Source organism: Pagrus pagrus (assembly GCF_965226575.1).
Source record: "Pagrus pagrus genome assembly, chromosome: 23".
Classification (NCBI taxonomy): Eukaryota; Metazoa; Chordata; class Actinopteri; order Spariformes; family Sparidae; genus Pagrus; species Pagrus pagrus.
The window spans coordinates 1576616-1599302 of record NC_140205.1 but is presented as its reverse complement, the minus strand read 5'-3'; the positions used below and the strand labels follow the sequence as shown (position 1 = coordinate 1599302).

The 22687-nt window shown below is 41.3% G+C and overlaps 2 protein-coding genes across 2 annotated transcripts in view; one reads left to right on the top strand and one right to left on the bottom strand.

Annotated features, from left to right (window-relative positions):
* The first annotated feature begins 1126 nt into the window (after nt 1–1126).
* Nucleotides 1127–17130, top strand: rab21 (RAB21, member RAS oncogene family). Its single transcript, XM_084346552.1, has 7 exons — nt 1127–1710; nt 9874–9933; nt 10076–10183; nt 11003–11066; nt 12166–12220; nt 12337–12425; nt 13390–17130. The coding sequence occupies exons 1-7, from the start codon at nt 1573–1575 to the stop codon at nt 13527–13529; spliced, it is 654 nt and encodes a 217-aa protein (XP_084202678.1). The 5' UTR covers nt 1127–1572; the 3' UTR covers nt 13530–17130.
* Nucleotides 16743–22687, bottom strand: part of LOC311252911 (tetraspanin-8-like) — an 8752-nt gene continuing 2807 nt past the window's right edge. Inside the window, exons 4-9 of the mRNA XM_084346551.1 lie at nt 22399–22473; nt 21717–21812; nt 19262–19375; nt 19112–19147; nt 18941–19024; nt 16743–18199 (exon numbers count right to left, since the gene is read on the bottom strand). Of these exons, the coding sequence (XP_084202677.1) occupies nt 18059–18199; nt 18941–19024; nt 19112–19147; nt 19262–19375; nt 21717–21812; nt 22399–22473 (546 nt within the window). The 3' untranslated portion in view covers nt 16743–18058. The remainder of the gene's footprint in view (nt 18200–18940; nt 19025–19111; nt 19148–19261; nt 19376–21716; nt 21813–22398; nt 22474–22687) is intronic.

Genomic DNA, 22687 nt, shown 5'->3' with positions numbered 1-22687 from the left:
TGTGAAATAAGTTGAATAAAAAGGAAGAAGTAAACAGAATAACCAGAAAATGTCCAACATAATGAATAAGTGACTGTGCATCACACACAACGTCCTCCACTGTGAGTACTCCACAGTGTTACATCACATGAAGAGTGATGATCATTTGTGGGGTTGTTCTGTTGTGACTGAAGCCTCCAGCAGTTCTGAAACCTCCAGCAGCAGCTCTGAAGCCTCCTGCAGCAGCTCTGAAGCAGCTCTGAAGCCTCCTGCAGCAGCTCTGAAGCCTCCAGCAGCAGCTCTGAAGCCTCCTGCAGCAGCTCTGAAGCCTCCTGCAGCCCTGCAGCATCCAGCAGCAGCTCTGAAGCCTCCTGCAGCAGCTCTGAAGCCTCCTGCAGCAGCTCTGAAGCCTCCTGCAGCTCTGAAGCCTTCAGCAGCAGCTCTGAAGCCTCCTGCAGCTTTGAAGCAGCTCTGAAGCCTCCAGCAGCAGCTCTGAAGCCTCCTGCAGCAGCTCTGAAGCCTCCTGCAGCCCTGCAGCATCCAGCAGCAGCTCTGAAGCCTCCTGCAGCAGCTCTGAAGCCTCCAGCAGCAGCTCTGAAGCCTCCTGCAGCTCTGAAGCCTCCTGCAGCAGCTCTGAAGCCTCCAGCAGCAGCACTGAAGCCTCCTGCAGCAGCTCTGAAGCCTCCTGCAGCCCTGAAGCCTCCTGCAGCAGCTCTGAAGCCTCCTGCAGCTCTGAAGCCTCCTGCAGCAGCTCTGAAGCCTCCAGCAGCAGCACTGAAGCCTCCTGCAGCAGCTCTGAAGCCTCCTGCAGCAGCTCTGAAGCCTTCAGCAGCAGCTCTGAAGCCTCCTGCAGCTCTGAAGCCTCCAGCAGCTCTGAAGCCTCCTGCAGTTTGAAGCAGCTCTGAAGCCTCCTGCAGCTCTGAAGCCTCCTCCAGCAGCTCTGAAGCCTCCTGCAGCTCTGAGCTGACAGGCAGCCCACTATTTCATCATGTGACGCTGCAGAGAGCAGGGAGCAGCGCAGAGCTCTCACTCTGCTGCAGCTTCTGAGCACCACCTCCACGGCTGGTCGATGACTCTGAGTCCGGGCAACAAATACCTAACCAGAAGAGTCCCGTGTCGTTCTTTAGCTTTATAGAAACCAGATTAAATATATCATGTTGAGGGGAAACATTGTGTTGAGGACGGAGGCAAGCAACGTGTTAAAAGGGAGTGGGATGTCTGCGCGTTGTACTCAAACGTGCTGAGTGATGCGTCCTTCAGAACATAGACGATCTTCGCCGGAGCTAGCCGGCTAACTGCTAGCTCAAAGAGACGCCATTAGTTGGGTGAAAAGCAAGCATTCGCATCAGGCTGAAAGGGGAAGTAGCTGACTGTTTAGACCCGGTTCCCTCACACCTGCTGGTAGATATTGATCAAAGTCAGGTTCGCTTATGCTGTCGACGTGTTCTGGTTCTGATTTTAGCTGTTTTTCTAAAGTCGGAAGCTGATGTGAGCTACGCAGGACTTCAGTTCCGACTGGGTTAGCATTAGCAGCGCTAGCTTGATAAGGCTTGTTTTGATAAACCCGAGGACTTCTTTAACAGACTGCCAGCTATGGCGGCAGGGGGGACGGGCAGCAAAACCTACTCGTTCAAGGTGGTGTTACTGGGGGAAGGCTGTGTGGGGAAGACGTCGCTGGTGCTGCGATACTGCGAAAACAAATTCAACGACAAACACATCACAACTCTACAGGTAAGACACCCAGGAAGCTGCTGCTAGCACGGGGTTAGCCTAGCTAGCTAGCGGGCTAAGTGACAGTTGATGAAGCTGTTTGTGAATCAAAGCTCGGGGCGGTGGAGGTGGAGGTGTCGTGTCGGGGTGGGGGTGTTTGTGTTGCTGTCACTTGTGTGTGGACGCGTGTTGCGCAGCCCGAGCCGTCCCGGGAGAGCGGGGCTGTTGCGAAACAGAGCGGGTGTTGTGGCTGAAACCGGAGCTGCCCGTCTAGCCGGGATTATCCGGGGTGACGGAGGTGAGAGCCGAGCGGCCACAGCTGAGCCAAGGCATGAATACCTGCCGAGAAATACACCTGTTCCCAGCTTTAATCAGGCTCGGATCAAAGAGGGAGTCTGTCACACACACACTGGAAATAATCAATGATTGTCTCATCAATAATTAAAACAGTCCTCGGCCTGAATTCAGAACACAAACCCAGTGACAGTCACAGCAACACTCTGCTGCAGTGATGGACCCGATGCTGCTCCCATTATAATGTAACTAATACAGTAACTAAGTACATTTACTGTTAAGTTAGAGCCTGACACATTTCTTTTTCTCGCTACAGATTTATTGGCTAATATAATTTTTAGCAATGATCCCTTAAAGGTGAAATATGTCAGAATGACCACATGTCAGACTCCTCCTCCACCAGAGTAACATTACCTGCTACCAGCGGGTTACACAGGTTTGTTAAATGTGTGTCAACCTGCTAGAAATCGACTTTTGACCCCACTCCCACTTCCCGCCGGCAAGACAGCCGTCTGATTTCTATCTGAAGCGTTACGTTGGACGTCACTGACGTCATGTTTCACGCCAAGAGTTTGCTGGAAACAGGGAACAACACCAGGAAACCCGTGTCGACTGCAGAGTCAGTTGACCCGGGTGTACATGTTCCCATTGCACACAAAAACCTGATCTTAGTGGGTGTAAGTGGGATTTTTGACCAGTGGAAAACGAGTATCAGCCCCCAGGAAGAGCCCCAGGCTTTACGTCATCACATGATGCACTGCGGCCCAAAAGACATTTTCCCGTAAGCTAACGTTGTGAAAGAAGCGTCTGTAAAACGGTGGATACATGTTTTTTTAAGTGTCACAACCTCCGAGAAATGACTCGTTCCACTCTCATAACTGAGCCATTTGGTCCAGTGAAGTGTGGAAAGTCTTGAAGAGGCGCACAACTAAACTATTTTATCTCTACTTAAGATAGTTGGGCACCAAACTGGACGTTAGCCAGCTCAGTCAACAGAAGTCTCCAGTGACTTCTGCTGTTTCTTCTGCACTTTCTGATGTATGTACTGACCTCTGATTGGCGTAATACAGATTTTAATCCATTGAATTCCTATCAATGAGTAATCATTAGCCATTAACATCCCCAGTTTTTAATGTGACCCTGAACTGACCTCAGACAGGACGGGAACGTAATACTAGCTTTAAGAACGAAATCATTGTTCTAAAAGTACTAAATTTCATCACTGAAGTGAATCTTGACTTCTCTGATAAACCACAGATTTAAACTGACAGAATAATTACCAAATAAAAGTTGAGTTTCATTTCCTCGTCTGTAACAGGTGCTCACTTTCTGTTTCTCTCTCTGAGCTTCGTTAAACCAACACTTTCTGCTTTCAGCTCCTCGTGTGCCGTCTGTTAGGAGGATTATCTGCTTTAAACTGAAGATCTTTAGGCTTTAGACTGCTGACCTGACAAAACGAGACAGTTGAAGACATCATAATTAAATATTCTGTGACATTTTACAGACTATACAGTTGGAAAAATAGTATTTTTCACAGATTAATCAGTAATAATTCAAATAAAAGGAAATGATTTGTGAGTTCAGCTCTGTTTGCAGGTATGTCTGCAAACAGATCCGACACACCTGCAAATGCCAACAACGCCAACGAGGGTGGAGCCCTCATTGGCGTTGTTATAATGATTTATATTCCTGATAAAAACACCAGTTCACCCACATCCAGTCACGGTGGAGAGGAGGGCGGTGAACCAGGAAAGGGAAACTGCTGGTTTTCTACTGCATGTGTGTGAGTGAGCCGTGTGAAGTCTGATAAATGTCCTCAAGTGATGTCACTCGAGTCAGCGTCTGTTCAAGACGACAAGTTTGAAACTGAGAAATATCTGTTGGTGTAGCTGCTCCTCATCTCTGCTGAAGGCTACGTTAGCTCCTACTAGCATAACACAGCTGATCGATTGTCTTTTCAGAATCGAGACAGTGACACCCCTCGTATTAACATCGGTCCGAAGTGAAAAACTTAAAACTTCCTCTTGAGGACCCCTAAATCCCCCAAATACATGCACGTCATCTTCATCAAAGGGAATCCTAGATAAAAATGTCTGCCGTACAGTCAAAATCTTACATCTCGTCTACACGTTAAAGAGTTTTAGAAAACAAAAATAGTTTTATCAGCCCTCCAGAATCTCCCAACAAAAGAGAGAAATATTGAAAACTGAAAAATAGAAAGTTCAGTTTTTCAAATCTGTCTGGAGTGAGCCCTCTTCACAAACAAATCAATAAAGGATCTCTGGGAAAGAAAATAAACCAACATCTCGTCTTTTTGTCCTCGTGCACACAGGATAAGCGTCAGGCTAATGCTAAGCTAGCGCTAAGTGTTGTTTTGTTTCTTTCCCTCGGATTCCCGCATGGCAGTGAATGGAGATAAATTCAGGGAGAATTTGTGCTTTTATTGCCGATGATTGAAATTTAAAACGTATTTTACTAAATTTTCTAAATTAGAACCAGGACCATGACAACCGCAGAAAACAAAGTATTTGATGCATCAGGATGAATAACTGGTTTTATAATAACTGCGTCGCTCTCTGAAGATTCCCGGCCGGGTTTTGTTTCTGTGGACGATGATCTCTTCCAGAAACGTCCAGAAATGTCGTGTGCGGATGGAAAACTTTCTAAATGCAGACCGAGCGTTCACATCGTCCTATCATTGTGTCCTCAGAGGCCTCGGAGCAGATAAATGCTTTTATAGTCTGTGTGTGTTTTGCATATCACATTTCGGGCTGGCTGCAGGCGGCAGCTCTGACTCTGCTGGTTGTTTATCAGGTTACAGAAACCTCAGCGACTGTAGAGAGAAAAGAAAATGCAGGAAGTATGATGCAGCATTTCCATGTGAGCGGCCAGAGATGGAGCATCAGTAATGAGTTACAGCCGCTCTGACAGCGTGTCCGGACAGCGCTGAGCTTCAGTGGGTTGTGTAAGCCGGAGTTGCGTTCAAACACCTCGCTGTGTGTCGTTGCGTCACCGGCAGAGCTCTTGCGTAGTCGCAGCTTCTTGTGTTGAAGCGCGAGCCTGAAGCCGAACGTCTGCTCGTCCTCTATGTTCAGTTTGTTTTCAGGATAAAGTGACTGCAGACAGAAACACTGACGTGTTCTTATGAGCTGCTGTAGTTGTAGCTGAATAATAAACTGTGATATGAGGTGTCCTGATAAAAGTGTTGCATCACTGACATGTTTTCATTATCTCAAAATGTCACGCTCGGTCAATAATAAAGATTTTGTGGCAACAAGAAAATACTTGAACTGAAATAAACCCCACAAACCGTTTTCAGATTAGAGCTGCACTGATTCATCGATTAGTTGTGAACTATAATCCAAATATTTAGTTGTTTTTAGAAGTAATAAAAGTCAAACTACTGCTTTCAGCTTGTTAAATGTGAATATTTTCTGGTTTCTTTTATTTTCTTATTGATCAGTTGTTGCCCCTTAATTTGCCTTCCTTATTTCTCGTCTTTGCCGTCGTCTCTAAAATAAATGTATAAAATTCCCCTTCAGAATCGTAAAGAAGAAAAATATGTGCTGATATCTTGTCAGATTGGCTGTTTTTATTTAATTGTCAAAGGTTTATTGCAGATTAACACCATCATCAAAGTGAAATATCAAGAAAAAACTTACTCAGATATTATATCGAAAGGCATTATGGGAAATGTAGGCGGTCAGCACCCGTTGGATGTACATGGTAAATGATTAATAGACGAAGTTGTGTAATGACTGAAGTTTCATTCATGGTCTGAGCTGTGTGTGTGTAGGACGCTGGAAACAGAGGATGATGGGAGGAGGAGGAGGGTGAATCATGCATCACATGGTCTTAAACACTCCTCAGCCACATATCTTCAAGGCTCACACATATTTTACTCGTACTCACATGTGACCTACAGCCCAGAGGTGCATGATGGGATGGATGCAGCGATGGTGTCTGCACAAGATAAATTAGCATTTTATCGCCGGTCGAAGTGAACAGACGCTGAGTTTCTCCACAGCTGTCAGGACAAGTGAGCGTTAAAGATGAGGAGATGAAGGAGAAACTGTGGAGAAACAGTCATCTGCCAGCCGTCACAAGACTCTGCAGAGTGGAACATATTTATCCTGTAGGATTTACAGACATCATTTCACATTATCCAGCCAGCCACTGAACTATCCACAACATCACCAGACTCCCTGAACAAATGTGGTGATTTTAAGAGTTGTTTCATGGAAGAAACGTGACAAACTTTGTGAAACAGCTACAACAAATCCTGAATCATTGTCTCCTTCTTGTAAATTCAGCATTAAATGAAAACAGTCAGTTGTTTGTTTCCTTGTACAAAGTGTCAGTTTGTGGCAGCATGGCTGTACCAGCCTGTCTGCTTCTGTGTCTAAAGTGCTAAAGTCTTACCTGCCAACATTTAGCAGCTGTTTGAACACTGTTTACACTGATTTCACCATTTACACTCAATTTATGAAAGAAGAAACATGTTATTGATCTAAACATGTCACATTTTACAAACACACTAAACAGTAACCAGTATAGGCGACTTCTTTGTCCCCAGACTCCCTTAACAAATGTGTCAGTTTAGTGAGTTGTTGAGTTGGAGACACTTTATAAACTGTGTGAAACTCTGTCTCTGACTGATTCTGACTTATTTGTTCCTTCTTGTAAATTCAGCAAATGTTCTTCATGAACTTCTTTCTGTCTTTGAGGAGAAACATGGAGTCTGTTTGTCTCAGTGATGTTTATTTGCATGTAGGAAATGAGGAAATGTTAATACGAGGTCTGAATTCCTCCCACAGAGTCATTAATTCTTGCTGCGACTCGGCCAAGAGAGACTTCATGTTGGATCTTGACCAATCACATCCTGCCAACTTCTGACCGTATAATCTCATTTCAGCTCATTATCGATTGGTTTGTCCTGTTTATTCCCAAATAACTTCACTCAGGCGAGGAAGTGACCAACATCTTTAGAGGTTTTGTATTTGGTGACGTCAGACCTGACAGCTGATGGACTTTCAGGGTTCAGGCAGTTTTGTGATTTTGCATCTGAGTGTTTCCACATGAAGTCTGTAGCTGAGTCACGTTTTATTCTGGTTTAGTATCGAGGTTATGTTGCTGATCATGACTACGTGTTTGAGCTGTAGAAATATGTTGGTTTGTGCTCAGAATCCTTTCATATTTTTCATCGCTGATAATTTATGATTAAAATAATATTTATCCACTAAATAAACACTTTTTAGCCACATGTTTTGATTTTAATGTTTATAAATTGAGTCCATTTGGAAGTCAAATTTTGAAAAGGTTTGACTTTCGTAACTTGTGATCTTTATTTTTAATATTTTGCAGTAATAATCTTTATTTATACAGCGCTTTATAAAGAGTTTCACTTGGTTGAAAAGGGATTAAATCATTTTCTGATGCAGTGAGACAAATACAATCAGACAGTTTGATAAAGATAATAGAAACTTGAATAAGAAAGCTGTAAGATGAAAACAGTTTTAATAATAAAAGAGATGAGGCTTGTTGGAAAGCGTTAATGAGAAGCTTAGCGCAGCAACAGACAAAACACAAGATGGATTAACCAGATAATGTCTATAAGTAAAATGAGCTCAGCTGTGGTTTGGAGCAGCACAGCGATGACCTTATTTAAAGGTTCAACACACTCAGTCAGCTGACAGACCTCACACACTTTTACACACTCATTCCTCCTCAACCACAGATTATTAATAAATCTGCTGCTCACGTCCTCACTGATAAATCTGAATCAGTCTGTTGACGTTGAATCTTAAAGTTGACCCTGAACTTCACTTTCCCACCGAGCGGTCCGATAACTCGGAGAAGCCCGGGAGGAGAAAAAAAGAAAAACTCGACCTTTTACCCAGACGGACTTTGACCTTTTGAGTTTCTTATCAGAGCTGCGTTCAACAAACCGTCGACTGGAAACTCTCACAGCTTAAAATGAAACTGACGTGAAGTTTAAAAAGTCCCTGAATCTCACATTTCTAGTTTAGGTTCAACATTTTCCCTTTTTTTCAGATCAGCTTTTTGTTAAATAAATACCACTTCTCTTCCTTTTCACTCTGATATCTGAACTGTTTATCAGAAAATATAAATATATTCTGATATCTGCTTCCTCTCTGTATCTTTCTTTGCTTATCTCTTTTGAACCAGACTCCTGCTGACTTTCTTTACCGGAAGTCAGGAAGATATCATGAAAAGCATCTGAGAAGAAGATCTGTGTCTAACAGACGTATTTAACTGCTGCATAAAACTGTCTTCTCTGCAGTATGAGGACAAATATTTTTAAAATTGGTGCTACATGTCGAGAGAAAAAGGAGCTGTGTTATTCCTCGTTTCTTCAAAAGATGGAAAACCTACAACGACCAGGATGCACTGCGACGTGGCGCCGCTGGGTTTTGGCACAGAGTCCTTTTTTAAATCAGGAAACAGTAAAGAAGCTCGCTGGCAACAAACGATATGATATAACATTTAATCAGCACAGTAAAACAGTCCTACAATTAAAATGTTAATTAAGTTTTGGCATCAAAGTAAAAAAGTGCTAATTATTGAACAGTGATCAAATGTTTTCTCTGTCAGTCCGTCATTTGACTCAGACTGATCCACTTATTATAATAATATAATGAGGTTATCTTGATCTAAAAATGTAAAAATAAACACCAACAAAAACAACATTATAGTAGCATTTTTGAAAAGTGTGGATTAGCATCAGAGCTGCGACTGATATCAAACATTCTGCTGATTAGTTTCACAATTAATCTGTAAAAAATGCAGGAAATTGAAGTGAAAAAAGGTCATCGCAGTTTCCCAGAGCGCAGTGTGACGTCTTCACTCTTTAGTTCAACCAACAGTCTGAACCTCAAACACTTTTCATTTACTGTCAGAAATCCTCACGTTCAAGAAGCAGGAACCAGAACGTGTTTCGCAAAATGACACTTTTCTCTTGTCTTTTGGTCAACTGATCGATTAATCTCCACAGCTCCACAAATCCGTCTGTCATGTGGTAAAAAGCAGCGGTGACGACATTAAAAGTGCTTTAAAAACGACAGAAAAGCAGCAAATAATCACATTTAAGAAACTAGAGCCAACAATTATTTTACATTTCTGCTTGAAAAACCTCTGAAACAAAATAGCTGGAAATTAATATTCTTTCAATCAACTAATCAATGAATCAAATCTATAGTCTTGTCCTGAATATTATGAATAACGCCTACACATCGTGCAGAAAATAGAAAACGGTTCACGGCTCTTACGACATCTGAGTCACTCGGGCGTCATTTCTGTCCAGAGATTAGAAGTAAGTGCAGCAGTATGTTAATCTGTCTAATAACAGTGAAGAGGTCAAAGGTCACATGTTCATAAAGATAATCATGTGAGGAGGCAGAGGAGGGAGGCGAGGCGGAGGAAACCACAGTCGGCTAACACGGTCATGCTAATGCTAAGCACAAATGTTAGTTTAAGGTGTTAGCATGTTTAGCTACCTAGCGCTAGAACAAATGCACAGCTGAGGCTGGAGTGACTTTCAGAGGATGACTGAAGGTTTATCCTCTGAGGAGCATGAATGTCAGGACTTCATCTCAGTCCATCCAGTCGTCGTGACTGAGGGAGGAGCGGTTCACAACATCCACGGTTCGGCTCGAATCGAGGTTTTTGGGGTCTATGTTTTTGGTTCGGTTCAGTATACGAAATACCGAACATCAGCACGAGATGTTCAGCCTAATAATCCACCGTTTAGTGTGTGTGTGACACCTGAGCCTCATGCTTAGACTACAAGCTCCTCTGTCCTGATTAGTAAAGTGATTTAAAGCTGATAATGATTATTGATCGTTGTGTCGTCGTCTTCTTCCTCTGCAGGCGTCCTTTCTCACAAAGAAGCTCAACATCACAGGAAAGAGAGTTAATCTGGCCATATGGGTAAGATCTGATCCTGTGTTCACGCCTCCAACACACACTACACTGAGACAATATTAACCTTAGTGTGTGTGTGTGTGTGTGTGTGTGTGTGTGTGTGTCTGTGTGTGTGTGTGTCTGTCTGTGTGTGTGTGTGTGTGTGCAGGACACAGCAGGTCAGGAGCGTTTTCATGCGTTAGGTCCCATCTACTACAGAGACTCCAATGGAGCCATACTAGTGTACGACATCACAGACGAAGACTCCTTTCAGAAGGTAACGGCTCATTTCTTCTACACGTTTCTCTTTTTTCCAGCAAGTTACATTAAAATTATGTTGGTCCACTATTTCACAAAACTACAGGATGGTAACACATACTTTTACAGTACTTTTTACAGTACTTTTGCAGTACTTTTTGTGCATTGACTGAAATCCATCTGTAGACTCGAGCAGTGAGGTCGGTCAGCTATTGAATGTTTGAGTCAGATTCAGTGTTGAATTATTCTTCCTCTTCTTTTATTGTTTACAAATCAGAACCTTGTCAACAAGAAAACCCAATTTTTTTTTTGCAGGAATAATATAATAATCTTCAGACTGAGCTGAATTAGTAGTTTTTGTAGTGAGTTTGCCGATTTGGAAACAAATAACCAATAAACGCCGAACACTTTGTGGAGCTGAATAATCTCATTCGTTGATGAATCGTAGCAAATATATTAATAATAAATATATATTATTCTGAGTCTGTGATAAAGTTTGTTTCTTCTTTTAACTTCTTTCTTCGTGTCTTTTCTTCTTCACTTCATCTTATTTCATCGCAAACTCAAATCCTTCGGGTATATTTGTCTGATTTCTAATCAGAATATCTCAAAACACTCAACATAAAACACAGTAACTGAGTATTTTGATTTTTTTTTTACGTATTACAAACACCTCGTCTTCATTATGTTTGCCTATTTTTGAGGTGACTGTTTTCCAGCGCTCTCCTTTTATTCCCTTCTTCTTCTTCTTCTTCTTCTTCTTCTTCTCCAGGATTCAGTCTCATCCTCTTCTTTTCAGCCTTGTTGTAACTGTGTTTGTGTGTTTGTGTGGTTGCAGGTGAAGAACTGGGTGAAAGAGTTGAGGAAAATGTTGGGGAACGAGATTTGTTTATGTATAGTAGGTAAGTTCTCCGACCTCCTGCACAACATTTACTTCACATCCTGAAAATAATTTAGGAGACATCTTGTGTCTCGCTGTCAAACTATATATTGAATTGTTTCCTTTTCAGTGATGTAAACAGAGCAGATGATTGATGATTTAATGAATTTATATGGAGGTAATTGAACTTGTTTGTAGAAAGACGGCATCAAACACAAGTTATCGTTCAATCAGACTGTTTTTATGTCTGTAGGAGATCTTTTTAATATTAGAAGTCTTATTGTAGACGATTGTAAGAAGACATTCAAACACAAGAAACAACACGAGAGGCTGTGAGACGTGAAACAGGACGCAGGAGGTCCAGTCTGAGGCGCAGATGAATGAGTTTAAAGGTTTATCAGATGCTGGAACAGCTGAGGACGGGTTTGTTTTCACGTTGCCATGTTTGGACCGGCTCTGTTGCGTGTGTGGCATCATGGGGGAATTTTCTCTGTGTTTTAGTGTTTAACTGGATTATGTTGTTGTTGTTCTGGCCCGGTTCAGCTACAATTATAGAATCTGCTGTTTGATAATGCAATTTTGGTGTTTTTATAAGGCGGTCAGTCACATGAGGACGTCTCTCTAAGTGATTTTAGGACAGTGAAGTTTGAGACTCAACTCTGACCCGAGGATTCATGAACGAAGCAGAACTCACATCATTACTTCTTCAATAAAGACCGGCAGGAAATTAATTAACAATTAACATTAAGCAGATAATTGTGAAGGAAATCCTCCAAGACATTCAGAACAGATAGTATTCTGTAACTTTGTTTAAAGTAAAGTTTGTAAAGTAAGTTTGTTTAAAATATTTGTAGTTTAGATTAAACTTTCTTTTACAGTTTTGATTGTGGGGCGTTTTGTAGTTTTGTAGTCAAAGTAAACATTTGAAGATACGCAGAGAAGTAGAATCACAACAAGCACAAACACCGTCTGTGCACTGGAGGACCATTTCTGTTCAAAGGGTGAACTTGACAAAGATCGTGCAGAAATGAATAAAACATGACTGATGTTTGGTCTGATGAGCAGCAGAGCGACTGACACATGATACAAGACGATTAAATCTGTCTGTCTTTTCTCTTCAGGTAATAAAATAGATTTGGACAAAGACAGACACGTTTCAGTGGAGGAGGCTGAGAGGTGAGAGACAAACACACTCACAAACCAAACTGGACGATGACGACACAGCTTGTTTCCTGGTGTTCATCTGAGCGCGCTCAGTACTCGTCTTCTTCTTCTTCTCTGTTTCTGTGTAGTTATGCGGAGTCGGTGGGAGCCAAACACTACCACACATCAGCCAAGTTAAATAAAGGCATCGAGGAGCTCTTCCTGGATCTCTGTAAAAGTAAGACCTGACCCTGAACGCACCTCAGACCTTTACTGTGGCACTTTTACTTCAGTGTGTCTGTAGTTCTGACGACAGTGTGTCTGTAGTTCTGACGACAGTGTGTCTGTAGTTCTGACGACAGTGTGTCTGTAGTTCTGACGACAGTGTGTTTGTAGTTCTGACGACAGTGTGTCTGTAGTTCTGACGACAGTGTGTCTGTAGTTTTTACGACAGCGTATTTGTAGTTCTGACGACAGTGTGTCTGTAGTTCTGACGACAGTGTGTCTGTAGCTTTGACGACAGTGTATTTGTAGTTCTGACGACAGTGTGTCTGTAGTTTTTACGACAGTGTGTCTGTAGTTCTGACGACAGTGTGTCTGTAGCTTTGACGACAGTGTATTTGTAGTTCTGACGACAGTGTGTCTGTAGTTTTTACGACAGTGTGTCTGTAGTTCTGATGACAGTGTGTCTGTAGTTTTTACGACAGTGTATTTGTAGTTTTGACGACAGTGTGTCTGTAGTTTTGACGACAGTGTGTCTGTAGTTCTGACGACAGTGTGTCTGTAGTTCTGACGACAGTGTGTCTGTAGTTTTTTACGACAGTGTATCTGTAGTTTTTTACAACAGTGTGTCTGTAGTTTTGACGACTGTATCTGTAGTTTTTTACGACAGTGTGTCTGTAGTTCTGATGACAGTGTGTCTGTAGCTTTGACAGTGTGTTTGTAGTTTTGACGACAGTGTGTCTGTAGTTTTTTACGACAGTGTGTCTGTAGTTCTGATGACAGTGTGTCTGTAGCTTTGACAGTGTGTTTGTAGTTTTGACGACAGTGTGTCTGTAGTTTTTTACGACAGTGTGTCTGTAGTTCTGACGACAGTGTGTCTGTAGTTTTTACGACAGTGTGTCTGTAGTTTTGACGACAGTGTGTCTGTAGTTCTGACGACAGTGTGTCTGTAGCTTTGTAACCTCGTCCTCTGTTCTCAGGGATGATGGAGACGGCTCAGGCTGAGGAGAGGTTGAAGGGCAACGGAGCCAGCCAATCAGCATCGAGTAGGCGGGGCGTACAGATTGTTGACGACGAACCACAGGCCACGCCCGCCGGGGGATGCTGCTCTTCTGGCTAACACACACACACACACACTTTAACACACACACACACACACACTCTCTCTCTCTCTCTGTCATACATGCTTGCAGACATGATATCCACTCTGTTGTTCTCTCGGGTGTTCGGCTCTAAAATCCTAAAATAATCCGAGTTTTTTCTGGGGTTTTTGTTTTTGCTGTCTCGGCTGCTAAGGAGCATGGGAAATAATATTTAAAATGTTTTAATCATTGTTCCCGCCAAAATAAAAGTAACTTATTGTTAAAATGAGTGTGCTTTCAGCCATTTAAATTTGACAAACATCACATGTTCAGCACTTTGATGAATAAAACTTCTGGTGTCTTCAGCAGTGAATAAAACTACAAAAAGCTACAAACGCCTCCAAACACAGCTGGTTTTATTTAATATTAAACAACATTCATAAGAGAGTTTTAGGACACAAAATGGCGGCGCAGACTTCAGCACAGATATATTTTTGTTTTTGGTTCTTTGGGGTTGAAACAAACACACACACACACACACACACACACACACACACTGTACAAACCTCCATTAATCATTATATGAAGTACATAAACATGTTTCCAAACTCAGAGGAGCAGCAGGAGGACAGTCTGTGATGAAACAGCTCCACCTGCTGGAGGGAAGTCAAACTGCAGGAAAACCACAAAACGTTAAAGGACAAGTTCAGATACTTACGATTATTTTCTCGACTAGTCGATGAACAGTTTGGTCTTTAAAATGTCAGGAAATGGTGAAAAATATCAATCAGTGTTTCTACAAATGTCTTGTTTTGTCCACAACTCAAAAAAATTCAGTTTGCTGTCACAGAGAAAAGAAACCAGAAAATATTCACATTTAACGAGCTGGAAACAAGAAGGCGTTGATGTCTCGCAGTAGCTTCAGTTCTTATTGATCCAAAATCTAAAGAAGTTAATGATTAAAACTAACAAGACTAAACAAAGCAGAGCAGCAGATCTGCAACATCAAGGTTCATCTTCTGTCCGCCGGCTCATCGATGAATCCATTTCTCTCCGCTGGTTTTTGGTCTGTAAATAAAATCGCAGCCACGACGATGATTATATTCAGTTATTTTATTTTAATTTTGTTTATAAATGTCAGAAAATCATGAAAAACTGTCAAAACTGACGTCTTTCACACTTAAAAGACCCTGAAAAGCAGGAAGAGTTTCATATAATCAAAAAGTTTATCATCAGATTTTTGGTTCATAAATTAAAAAACACGTTAATATTTGATGATAATTTGTTTTTTTATAACTAAAACTTCTCACTTTGTTAGTAAAAGAAATAATCTCTAAATTGATCAAATTGTTTTTGTGTTTGAAATATTCAGCAGAATCAGTCACATGTAATATTTCTACTGAATCAATTAGTTGTTTAATCAATAAAATGTTGGAAAATATTTACAAAAGAGTCGAATACAATATTAAAATATGTTGGTTTGTCTTTGAAATCCCCCAAAATCTGATTAACAAACTTGTAAAACAGAGAAAAAGATCAATAGTGACTTCTTTTAACAGTTTGAACTAGTTTAGAGACAAAAAGGAAACGATCAATTAATCATTAAAACATTTATCATAAAAGATTCTGACTCATTTTCTGTTGACTACTGACTGTTTGTAAATTAAACATTACTTTTATTCTTAAATTTGATTTGATTTTAACAAACGTGTCACTTTGTTAGCAAGAGAAATGAATCTGATCAAAATATGTTTGTGTTTCAGTTTGACAGAATTATAATAATTAAATCTTTTCTATTGAATCAGTTAGTTTAGTCAATAAAATGTCAGAAACGTTGACAAAGAGTCGAAGACAATGTGTAAAAGTTTGTCGGTTTGTCCTCGAAACGCCCAAATATTTGATTTACAACCTTAAACAGAGAAAAGCAGCGAACGTTCACATTTCAGGACATTTTCACTGAAAACAGACTTAAAAAAACGTAAATATTCACCAGTTAATTTTCTTTTTTGTGCAGCTGCTCCTTCATCCTCCTCCCCACACACACACACACACACACACACACACACACACACACACACACACAAATAATACTGTGCATGTTTGATTTCTGTAAAAGGCTTTGTTTGTTTTTCTTTGAAGAGAAATGGTGAATAAAAAAACTGAACAGCGATTATTTAATAAGTTATAATATCCACGTGGCGGTGATGGGATCTGTACATGAACAAACGTTTTCTCTGTACTCTGACTGTGTACTTTTACTGTTGTTTTCCACCGGGCCTGTCGCTCCATTAAACTCTCTGCTTGCTGAAAAAAGAAACTACAGTGACATTGTACAAAAAAAAAAAAAAGAAATAAACCCACAGGACGTTTTATCTGCCTTTGAGGAATAATCGATGCACATAGAAGAAGAAAACCTAAACGCTGTCCTGTTTATCCTGGAAGGAGGAAAAAAAAGTGGTTTAAAAGGAAAAAAATCAGCGCACTTTTCTGGAAATGTAATTTTTTAAACTGCTAGTGTCAAAGTGTTTTTTGTAAAGATAATAGAACAATTATAACGATTTACACAACGCATGGAGGTGTCGCACACCGTGTCGTTATTTCATGGTCACTCTTCTTCTCTCTGAATGTTTTCTTGCTTCACAGGGATGAAAACTTTTGTGGAAATTAAATCGTATTTGTTCAGAGGATCAGTCGCAGGACGTAAAGTGAGTCGAACTAACTGAACCGTTCTCCTGACGAGTGTTGTGTCGTTCCCTCAGTCAGCATTTATCGCACCGGGCCAACATGAGACAGTCGTCATTACACAGTTTGTCCACCAGAGAGCGCTCACGTTATTTTACACCCTGAGCTCATGATCAGTTCAGACTGTTGGTGGTCAAACTGCACGACCTTAAAACAATAACACAGTACATGAGGTCACACACCACACCAGATACCTCTCCATGTGTTAACGTCTCCTTTTAAACTCTTCATAAATGTTCAGACTCGGAAACAAAATCAAATATCACAATACTTTTGACCAAATACCTCGATATCATATTACAGAGGCGACTGTTGGTACTTTGACAAAATACATAACGACTTTTGTCTTGTAAAATAACTTTTCTCATAATATTTACACGTAAATTACAAATTTATTCTCATTATTGAAAGTTTATTTCAGTACTTTACTGTGTAGTGAGTACTTGAGTGTGTACCGCAGTACTTTCCTGTGTACTGCAGTACTGGTGTCACAGAGCCACAGACTCGGGTGTGCTGGAGGTTTTTATTGTCGGATCTTCAGTTCACAGCAGAAAGAATCAAACGACACAAAGAAGAAGAAACAAATTAAATTTCCCTTTTCTCTACTTTACTGGCTTTTTATCTGATAAAGTGACTTCCTCCAGTTTTTCCCTTCAAACTTTTCATTATAAAAAAATAACTTTTAATAACTCGACTGAACTTCGCAGCCTCCCAACAGCACATGCTCTTAATTTGGCTTCTTAAGCTTCGTCAACACAGCGCTCAGTTTTCAAAATAAAAGCCTTAGCTTCTCATTGTTTGACAGGTTTTTTTTACATCATGCTGATTAACAGTGAAAAGTGGATTATGAAGGTTGATTTAGGACGAGCGTGCAGTGATGAGATTAATGCAGACAGAGAAAGAAAAGACCCGCTGAGACAGTCAAACACAGAGCACAGGATACATGAAGTATGAATATCTTTCAAATAAAATAAAGGAAACGAGGCGAGAGCGACCGCTGGTGGATTCATCGGGACGGGAACAGAAAAGTTCTGATGCTAAAAATAACAAAAACATTAAAACATTCTGTGGTTTATTACAGTGCTGCTTCAGAGCGAACAGTGTTCTGGCTTTAATCGCACTGTAAAGCAGTTTGTCACCCAGTTAAACAGAAACACGGCTGATTTCTGAGAGGAGACGAGGAGGAGGTGGACGTTCTCACACAGTCCCAGAGGTGGAGTCAAACCAGGAGGACTTCCAGGTCGAGTTCAGCCCAAAACAAAACCTGAAGCTCTTCTGAAGTTTGTGTTACAAATCAGAATTTAGACATCGAGCTCTTGAACTTCCACTTTAACAACACTTCAGATTTAGAAATTAGTCTTAGTATCAATTTAAATTCAAGTTTGGACTTTTTATTTTTGAGATGAAAACTAAACAAGCAGAAGATCGAACATTTAGTTGAGAACTACGTGGAACAACGATCCAAACAGAACGTAAACAAAAGGTCTGTGGTCGAACGTAAACAGCAGATTCTGACAAATAAAAAAGGAAACAGAAACTATAAGCCCCGCCCCTACGGCACCGACCAATCAGCTTCACTCTCAGCCAGTTTCAAAGGATGACGTTGCTTTGCATTAGAAACCCAGCGGTGTTTTAGTTTCCAGTGAAGTCGATGGAGCCGACAGTCGGGCCTCCTCACAGTGACGTAAGGCACTTCGGACTCGCCGTCCGCTAAACTGCATATATCGCCTCAAATTCTAGATTAAACAGAAACAACAGAAACGACTCAACTTCCTCAATCTGAGCGTCAAGCTAACAACAAGTAGAGGGAGGAGGCGCTGCTCCTCTAGTACTGCGGAGGGTTGTGCAGCTCCTGGTATTTGGGCGGAGGCGTGGTGAAGATGGCGGGCACCGACAGCAGCACGGGGGGTCGGTCGGGGTAACGCATCTGGTGGATCATGATGGAGGACAGAACCAGGCCGAGCAGCTGGAGGGGAACACAGGAGGGTCAGTGTCAGGTCGACTCTCAGAACAGACACGAACACTGGATGAAGGTTTAAAACTCAACGGCGACGTGCCACACCGAGAAACACCGTTTGTGTTTAAATGTTTCACTTCTGCGTTCACGAGATGCTCAAAGAGCGCTCGTCTTCTATTTCTCCTCTAAAACACGGAGCTGAAAATTACCGCTTTCTCATATTTAAACTTTTCTTGTTAAATAACTTATTTCTCTTGCAAAATTATGATATTATAATATCTTTTCTTTCAATATTATCTCTATATTACAACTTTTTTCACATAAAATAAGTCATTTGATATTTCTTCTTGTAAAATACCCTTTTTCTCGTAATGACTCAAAATTACAACTTTTCTCTCTAAAACAACCATTTTCTTGTAAAATTATTATGATTTTTCCCCCTAAAATTAACCTGCGACATCAAAAATGATTTTCTTTTCTTGAAATATTATGATTTTTGCTAAAACAATAACGACTTCCTTTAGTAAAGTTATGACTCAAAGAAAACAACCTTTATTCCTGTAATACTATGATTTTTTTTTTCTCATTAAACTACAACTTTATTCTCGCAACATTAACCTGTGACTTCTTGAAAAATTACTTTATTTTCAAAACACTATATTCATTAAATTTTGCATCGTCTTTGCCTCGTGTGGCCCAAATACTCCGTCGTAGGAACATGAAAAAGATGTTGCTGTTAATAATTCTCACCGCCAGAACACCCAGCGTGAAGACGACACCGATCATGACGTCAGCGACCAGCAGGACGTACTGCAGGATGATGGGGAAGCAGGTCTGAAACGGGAGCAGAGAGGAGGTCACTCCTGTGTCACGGGACGCGACTTCATTTTAAAAGTGCAATTAAACTTCGGCTCCACTGACCTTGGTGTAGACGGACCTCTTTGGCATCATGAGACGCTGCGAGAGAAGAGAAACGTTACCGAGCTGCTTTAAAAACACGCTGCAGGGCGATGACGTGTGTGTGTGTGTGTGTGTGTGTGTGTGTGTGTGTGTGTGTGTGTTTAAACTCACTCTGTAGTTGACGGTCTGACACTTCCCCTCCTCCTCCTCCTCCCTGTTGCACAGACAGGAGTCGGGGATGTCCTGCCGCCAGTCATTATAACTGAACAGACCACAGCAGTGCAGCTAAAACACCACAGAAGAAGAAACGAACAGGAGGGTTAATGATCGGACTCAAACTATCATCATTTGGAAACATGTTGTCAGAGTGATGAAATATTTAATTAGACAATAATTTCAGTCCTTTTCATGCGTCCAGGTTCTGATGATGTGAAGAAATGTGTTAAATTTAAATGACTTCTGGCCCCGACCGTCAGAGACGGGTGTGTTTGTTCAGCATGCAGGAGACTAACGATGATTTCACAACGCAAACATATGTAAATAAATGAGCAGGTGGTGCTGAGACGACTACAGGAAGCAAACAGTCTTGAATCTTTGTAAATAACTCCTCACTGTGACCTTCAGCGGCCTGCTTCTCTCTGACGGGTGAAAGTAGACACAGTTTCCACCCACTCAGCCACAGACCTGATCTGATCTCACGGTTACCATCCGAAACACACGTCTGTTTCCTTATTCACACACCGATGACCTCAGTCACGTAGAAAAAGGTCTGACAGTGAGAAGAAGAACATTCAGACCTGCGTACAGACGGTAAAATATCTTTGTGGTTTGAGCCCACACGGCCTCATGATCAACAGTGTGAAGATCCCAGCGTCAGTGCGACCTCCTTCTGAACCTCTCAACAAGTCCCACCCAACGAAACCAAAGAGTTTTATCCTTCTGTCTCTGGTGCAGATGCGGCACATTCAATTAGAAATGGTGACAAGATGCACAAAGCACCTCTGGAATAAATCTAACCTCAGAAAACCAGACCAGTAAAAACTATTTTTCAACGACATGCGGTGTAGAAATACTTTAATCCAGATGTAACCAACTTATTTTTCTTGTACATTTTATTTCTGGAACTGGAAAAACTTGTTTCCTCCAGTAGTATTTCCATCTGACTTATTCTATATGTTTTATCTGAAGTGATGATTTACTTGACACTTGAAGAGTTTAAATAAACAGCATTATTAAATACTCTTCAGATTTTATCCAAATATAGGCGCGAAAGAAAAATATCAATAAAGTCTGAAGAGTTTCTTATTTAGCTGAAGAATATTGTTTTTATTTAACAGTTATTCCTGAATCACCTTTTATACCGTCGATGCTAATAACTCCTTCAAAACAACATCCAAAAATATAAGTTATTGTCGTGATTTTTCACTTGTTTAAGTAAAAATCTGCATTTAAAACCGACTGCCATGTGATTTAATAATTCATACATGCTTTCATGCGTCTCTGCTTCTCTAAATGTTATATTCCAACATATTTCCCGTCAGAAGAAACTGAAACCTCGACTGTAAATAAAAAAGGTTCAACTGCAGAAAACATTTTTACTTTGTTAGTTTTGGGCTCAAAAAGGGGAGAAACCAAAATCATGAAGTCATAAAGACTCTTTAAAACCAAACGATGAATTAAAACAACTGTTCCTCCATCTTTTTAGTTTGTAGATGTAGAAATAAGGGAAGTTAAAATTTCACTGCGACCGAGTTCGACCAGTTCCTCTTTGTGCTGGTTTGTCGGTTTGTTTCATGAGGAGCACAGAAAGCTGCCGAGCCGCACGCCAAACTGGGACACGAGCTCGTTTGCATAATAATAAAATAACCTTCTTCCTCGTTGCAATTCTGCCCGACAACACACCCGTTAGTGAGCCAGCCAATCAGACGGCCTGAGCCACACCTGGCGACCTGTGAGGAATTCTGGGAGTGGAAACTGGTCGGTCGACAACGGCTGCAGAGCGATTACACGTCTCCTGACTGAAGACAATCGACTGCTGAGCGTCCATTTTGAAGTACTCTGATACTGAAATACTTTTCTTGAGTATTTCCATGTTCTGCTACTTTATACTTCCACAAGTATAAATATTGTACTTTTTACTCAAGTAAATGTATTTGATTAGTTTAGTTACTAGTTACTTTGCACTCTCATAGTTACTAATGTATTTTTAAATTCACCAGATCAGGTCAAACTCAGAATACAGTTTATACACACATGAAAACACGTTTACTTTACTTTTACTTACTTACTTTTGATACTCGAGGACATTTAATATCAGATACCTTAAGACTTTTACTCAAGTACTTTAAAATGGCTCCTCGTTAATGTTTGTGTCTATCAAACCAACATTTATCACCACGAAAACTTCTCCAGTCGATGACTCACATTGAGACAATTATTTTATTTATATTACAACAGTTTTATGACGAGTTGCATAAATGTGTCGTATCTCAATCAGATGACATCGTGTTCCTCGTCTGTGTTACGCACTGAAACCTCGTCGACCTCTGAACCGAAACGAAATGCAGTCGGAGCCGTTCTGTCTGTGTGTGTGTGTGTGTGTGTGTGTGTGTGTTGTATCTCTCACCTGTGTCTGCAGGTTGTTGGCCATGTTCTTCACCTCCTCTGAAGCACTGTCCAGAGGCACAAGCTGATGAAATCTGTCCGACAAGATCCCCTCCAGCTACACAAACACACACAGTTATCATGGAGTCACGTGTGGAGACTTCAGTGTCCATCACAATGTCAAAATGTCTTGGTTGGGTCCAACATTTACAGACTAAACGACCTACAGAGTGAGCAGCTTCTGTCCAGACTGTTAGCGTCACTACAGCTTTAACTTCCTCCTGCAGCAGTTTTAAAGTGATAATCCTTAAAATGCTCTGTCAGTACTGATCCTCTGATCACGATCTCATTAACAGGTCTTTTGTCTCGTCTTTTGCGTTTCCTGTTGCTGCTTCACAATAAAAGCCAACCTTTGTTTGTCCAGTTGAAGTCTTTTAATGTGAAGCAGCAGCAGCAGCTGTGTTAGCATTAGCATTAGCAGTGACAATCTGTCTGCAGGAGAGTCGACAGTAAACATCGAGGCTGACGTCAGTGAGATTCAATTAAAACAGAACTGATTCCAGTGAATCTGGGAGTGGCGGACCCTGCCATCAAATGTGGAAACTACTGTACACGGACGACAGTTTGGACTGTTCACCACTACATCTGGTGAACCTGTCGTCCTGCAGGCGTGCGGAGCCGCAGCAGAGCGGCGGGCTCGTTACCTTGGGCCGGGCCACGGCGGCAGGGATCGCAGTCCGGAGCATCAGCAGACTTCCAATCACCATACACACCAGGAACTGTTGAAGAAACCAGGAAGCAGTCGGTCATCAGAGGAGAGGCCACACTTGCACAACGATTCCCAAAAATCCACAGATTGCATCACAGTGTTTCAGAACAGCTGGTCATCAGGAAACTGTTTATTCAGCGGTTTTAAAAGTCACTGACACTTTTTAAAACGGCAGGCGTCAGTCAAAAAGAGCTTTTTTTATTCAGGAGCTCCGTCTGTAAAAA

What these genes read in the sequence shown, in the direction of transcription:
- rab21 (XM_084346552.1), top strand. Translation starts at nt 1,573, where the DNA reads ATGGCGGCAGGGGGGACGGGCAGCAAAACCTACTCGTTCAAGGTGGTG. An exon ending in ACGAAGACTCCTTTCAGAAG is followed by an intron (nt 10,184 to 11,002) that starts GTAACGGCTCAT and finishes GTGTGGTTGCAG; the next exon opens with GTGAAGAACTGGGTGAAAGA. An exon ending in CTTCCTGGATCTCTGTAAAA is followed by an intron (nt 12,426 to 13,389) that starts GTAAGACCTGAC and finishes CTCTGTTCTCAG; the next exon opens with GGATGATGGAGACGGCTCAG.